The sequence below is a fragment of the Triticum aestivum genome, chromosome 2A (genome assembly GCF_018294505.1).
Source record: "Triticum aestivum cultivar Chinese Spring chromosome 2A, IWGSC CS RefSeq v2.1, whole genome shotgun sequence".
NCBI classification, from domain to species: domain Eukaryota; kingdom Viridiplantae; phylum Streptophyta; class Magnoliopsida; order Poales; family Poaceae; genus Triticum; species Triticum aestivum.
The window spans coordinates 566317925-566322803 of NC_057797.1; the positions used below are offsets into that span (position 1 = coordinate 566317925).

The 4879-nt window shown below is 42.9% G+C and overlaps 1 protein-coding gene across 1 annotated transcript; it reads left to right on the forward strand.

The window, feature by feature from the left end:
• Positions 1-123: 123 nt before the first annotated feature.
• LOC123189462 (plant UBX domain-containing protein 4) lies at positions 124-4594 on the forward strand. The gene is made up of 4 exons (XM_044601884.1): positions 124-418; positions 2732-3026; positions 3836-3931; positions 4004-4594. Exons 1-4 carry the CDS (start codon positions 249-251, stop codon positions 4376-4378), a joined length of 936 nt encoding a protein of 311 aa, XP_044457819.1. The 5' UTR covers positions 124-248; the 3' UTR covers positions 4379-4594.
• The last annotated feature ends 285 nt before the right edge of the window (positions 4595-4879 follow it).

Below are 4879 nucleotides of genomic sequence, written 5' to 3' on the forward strand. Positions count from 1 at the left end.
GAGGAGCATACTCGTTTGGGCTTTTAAGGGCTTCTACTAGGCCGGGCCACGTCTGTTAACGCGGGTCCATGGATGATAATGCCTCAAAAGAAAAAAAAACTCTTTTTTTTCTTCCTATTTTATAGCGTGATACCCCCGCAACCGCAGCTCCGTATATCCCAACCCAACCCCAGCAAAAGCAGTCCGCGACTTGCGAGCAGAGTACACGACGCGACCGCGAGCCAAACCCTACCGCGAACACGTCGGCGATGAGCTCCTCCAACGGCAACGGCGGGAAGAAGCCGGCACCGTCCGGCGGGCGCGGGGGCATCCGCACCCTCGCCGACATCAACCGCGGCCCCTCCGGGTTCCCAGGCGCAGGCGGCAGCGGCAGCGACTCCGATGAGCCCCAGGAGTACTACACCGGCGGCGAGAAGAGGTTTCTCCATCTCCCTCCTAGCAGATTTTGTATTGCCCTGTCGAGATTTGGCGGCGATCGCTTGTGGGCATCGGGATCCCCGCCTCCTGCTGCCATCGTCTAGTTAGGCGTAGATTGCAGAACGGCAACCTCATAAATAACCAGATTTTTTTTTTCGGCGGTTGATCTACGTCGGTTGGATTCTTTTGGCATGCGAACTGTGCGGGATACAGGTTAAACTTTACTAGGTTAGAGCTGACCACCGAGTACTGAGAGGTAGGTGTAGTGTTCAATGCTGCTCAGATTAGATCGGCACGAACGATTGCAGATTAATACTTTTTGCAGGCAAATTTATTCAAGATCGGACTAGTTTAGTTTGGTCATGTATTGGTTCCGCTGAAGTGTAGGCTTTGCTATTAGATTTATGGGTCTGTCTGGTGCACATCTAGATGTGCCCTACTTATTGCATATCTAAGTGACTCAATCATCAAGCTTAAAAAAGGAAAAGAAAAAAGAAAGAAAATACCCACACGAATCTCCGGGTAAAAAAATCAATGATATAGGACTTAGATGTGAAATACTTACGGCATCTAGATGTGCTTTAGCAAAACTGTAGATTTATATTCGGGGAAGTTTCTGCCACCGCTGTAATTTATTGGTTGACAATGTGAACATCTACTCCCTCCGTCCCAAAATTCTTGTCTTAGATTTGTCTAGATACGGATGTAGGGAGTACTAGAGAAACAACGCCAAATAATTCAGTTCAGTTTAATGTACTTATGCTATCACGTTTCATTCTGATCTTGTATCTTCTAGGCTTCTAGTAGTCTGTTGCCCAGTCTGGTAGTGTTATCAACCTGTCACAACACAGATCATCTGATCACCTAGTCCTTTTAGTTTGATGAATAGAATGACTCTACCTGATTTAGTCATCCTCAACTATCATTACCATGAACATACAGGGGGTGGGATATGATGGTCTGTTTAGTTTTCCAATAGTTCCAAACCATTTATATCTAAAACAACAATGCTATCATCAGTTCGCTTTTGGTTTGCTTCAACTTCCGGGATATGGATATATACAATATTGTGAACTGTATAATGGCATCCACATATGTACTTGTTGTAGGCAAATAGCCTTGTAATTTCTTGCTGCTGTTACCAGTTGCAATAAACTATATCTATCTGTCAAAGTTGCTGTATGTAATGCATGGTAAAAAAAGTACCCGTGTTAATGTTGTATGGTGGTCATAATTCTAGGGATGCATCATGCATCTCTTCACGATAATCAGGTTGACAAATATCTGATGTAGCATGACTCCACTTCAATCAAAGACAGCTTATATTGTTATACCATTTTTTTTCTAAAGTTTATATATGTATATTAGATAACTATTTTTTGCACCCAATGTTACCGCTATAAGAAGCCGTGTGGAAGGATTCTAGATTATGTTGCATGCCTTCCCAAAGGCTGGATATTACGTTGCTTCAGTGTGGGCTGTTGGTCTATTTGCACCTTAGTACTAATATTGGCCCCCCTTTTTTCATCCATCTGGACTTCTGGACCTCTTTTGGCCTGCAGGTTCAGTGCCATCTTATCATGCATCGTGACTAGAGCACCTGAGCTTGAACACTCCTCTGGAAATGTCTACATATTACAGATGAACTGCGTTAATAACCAAGTTAAAAAAGGCGCGCCTAAGCGAGCTCTTAAGTGCCTAGGCTCTAGGCGATAGCAAAACGCCTAGCGCATAACTACGCTTAATCTGCGCATAAGCATACACTTTGATCAGAAAAGCGCAAGGCGGTGGCAAAACGCATAATTAACGCCTAGCGCTTTTTTGAACTATGGTTAATAAGAATAAATGGACCTATTGCTAGTGGTCCGTCCAAAGTAGAATCTGTTGTACTCCCTCCGTTACTAAATATAAGTCTTTGTAGAGATTCCACTATGGACTACATATGGAGCAAAATGAGTGAATCTACACTCTAAAATGCATCTACATACATCCGTATGTGGTCCATGGTGAAATCTCTACAAAGACTTATATTTAGGAAAGAAGGGAGTACTTTTCTTGCATTTAGGGTCTATATGCTTTTCTGTGTCTTTTTTGTTCCCCTTCTAGAGTTATTACTCCCTCCGTTTCATAATTATTGTCATGGTTTTAGTTCAAATTTGAAACATAACCACGACGATAATTATGGAATGGAGGGATACTTCATAGCATGGGTAGATCTCAATAATTTTTAGTTTGGGTTTTCTGATTGCTTTTGAATATTTACATTTTTACTTGAATAATTTTTTTTCCTATATTTGTCTTTGCTTCTGTGCAGTGGGATGCTTGTTCAAGATCCAACAAGGAGAAATAATGTGGACTCAATCTTTGAGCAAGCTAGAGTGATGGGTGCTCAGCAAGTTCCACTGCCTTCTTTTGAAGGCCAATCTTCCAGCTCAACCAGCTTTGCAGGAACAGGTCGTCTGCTTTCAGGGGATGCGCAGACAGCACCAGCTGCTCCTCAACCACCGCAGGATGTTCTTCACAATATACATTTCTGGAACAATGGTTTCACAGTAGATGATGGTCCACTAAGAGCCTATGAGGACGCTGCAAATGCAGACTTCATTGAGGTTACAATGAATCTTTTTAAAATTTCTGGGCAATTTTACTTTGTCGTGTACCAGTAGTTGTTTTCAGCATGTCTTTTCATCATCCCCCTGTGTCGCTGTGTGCTGCCTTCATATTTTTGCATGCCTTTTGATGCTTTAAATATAGAGTTTATATTTGAGGATGGTTGTTATGCTTAATAGTGTACTAGTGGTTTCATAGGAGTGTAGGTTATGACCCAAGTCATCATGACGAAATGGTAATTACACAGTTCCATCAGTTTTTTACTAGACTGCCTTGGGCCCATTTTGTAGTATTACCAGTATTACTACTTCCAACCAGTTCTGATAGAGAGTAGGATGTAGCTGCAACATCCGAAACTCATATTGGGTGGAAAATTAAGCTGGAACCTGAACCACTCCTATGTTAAATTGTTAATACATCGTAAATCAAAACATATCTCGCTTCACTGTGACGATTACCATGCCAGAGAAGGAACATTGAAAACAGAATGCGCACTTGCTCTGGTTCTTAGTTTGTTCTCATACACCATTTCTTGTCACTAGCTTTTTCCCCTTCTTAACCGAAGTCTGCTGTTTGAGGTATGGATTTTATTAAGCTTTTTTTCAAATCCATGTGTTCTCAGTTTGAGGTTCATCCATAGATCATCTGGATACGTGCTGCTTTCCATTTCCTAGGTCGCAGTCAGTTTTGCATTATTTGAGTATGGTAACAAGGGCAACATCCACCCCTGCGATTAACATTTAAACATGAAGTGAACAGTAGTTGTTTGCGGTTGAAGGAAGTTTACACGCTCACCCTGTACTTACAGAGCATCAAGAAGTCCCAGTGCCCCCAAGAGCTGGAGCCTGCTGATCGAAGGACAGCTGTCCATGTCAATGTTATAAAACGACATGGAGATTATGAGGTAGGCTTTTCATTTATTTGCAGTATACCAGTGTTAAATATGTTAACCTTGTTTGTGGTTTTGTTCATCTAGGAACCTGCAAGGCCTCGATCAGCTTTCCAGGGTGTTGGTAGAACCCTTGGTGGGTCTTCAGCAGATGAGAGTCCTGCACCAGCTCCTGTGACACAAGAGCCCCACGGTGCTCCCAGGTCAATTGGCATAGTTGTGGACGACTCGCAGCCCTTTACATCCATACAGCTAAGGTTAGCGGACGGCACTCGCATGGTCGCTCGGTTTAACCTTAACCACACCGTGGGCGACATCAGGTCTTTCATTGATGCATCCCGCCCAGGAGCTGCGCGGCCGTATCAGTTGCAGACTGGCTTCCCACCCAAGCAGCTGACTGACCCTACGCAGACTGTTGACCAAGCTGGACTCAAGAACTCCGTTATCATGCAGAAGATGTAGTTCTCACCGAGCTGGATCTGTCGCACAGAATGTCTTTCCGATGCAATTATTAAATTAGTGCTGCTGAATGGTTTATCATGTCCACTAGATACTGCACTTTGCATGCAACCTGTGATGTACTGGTTGTTTTGTCGATAAACGTCAGTGGAGTCTATATTCGTCTTGCTACCAATTATGAATGTCTATCAAAGTTAATGAATGTCCGGTTGTCTATCATCAGATGGGCTTGCTTGTTCTCATTTCCTTTTCCTTGAATCGTAAGAAATTGGGCCTTTTATTTGCGAGGGTAAGAAATTGATATAGTTTCAGATAGAAGATTCAGTTCCAGTAAAGTATCGTAGAGTAACCTCACTATAATTTCGGATAGAAGATTCACTTCCATTCGATTATCACCCCTTACACGCGAGATAACAGCAGAACGCTCTCACCTCCGATGTGCAGAGTTAGGTCTAGCTAGGCTCTTTACTTTTTGACCATTTTTCTCAGTCTCCAAAACTAACG

Excerpts from the sequence above, each read along its gene's own strand:
- LOC123189462 (XM_044601884.1), top strand. The coding sequence starts at position 249 with ATGAGCTCCTCCAACGGCAACGGCGGGAAGAAGCCGGCACCGTCCGGC. Across the intron at positions 419-2,731 it reads TACACCGGCGGCGAGAAGAG|TGGGATGCTTGTTCAAGATC; the intron begins GTTTCTCCATCT and ends GCTTCTGTGCAG. Across the intron at positions 3,932-4,003 it reads AACGACATGGAGATTATGAG|GAACCTGCAAGGCCTCGATC; the intron begins GTAGGCTTTTCA and ends TTGTTCATCTAG.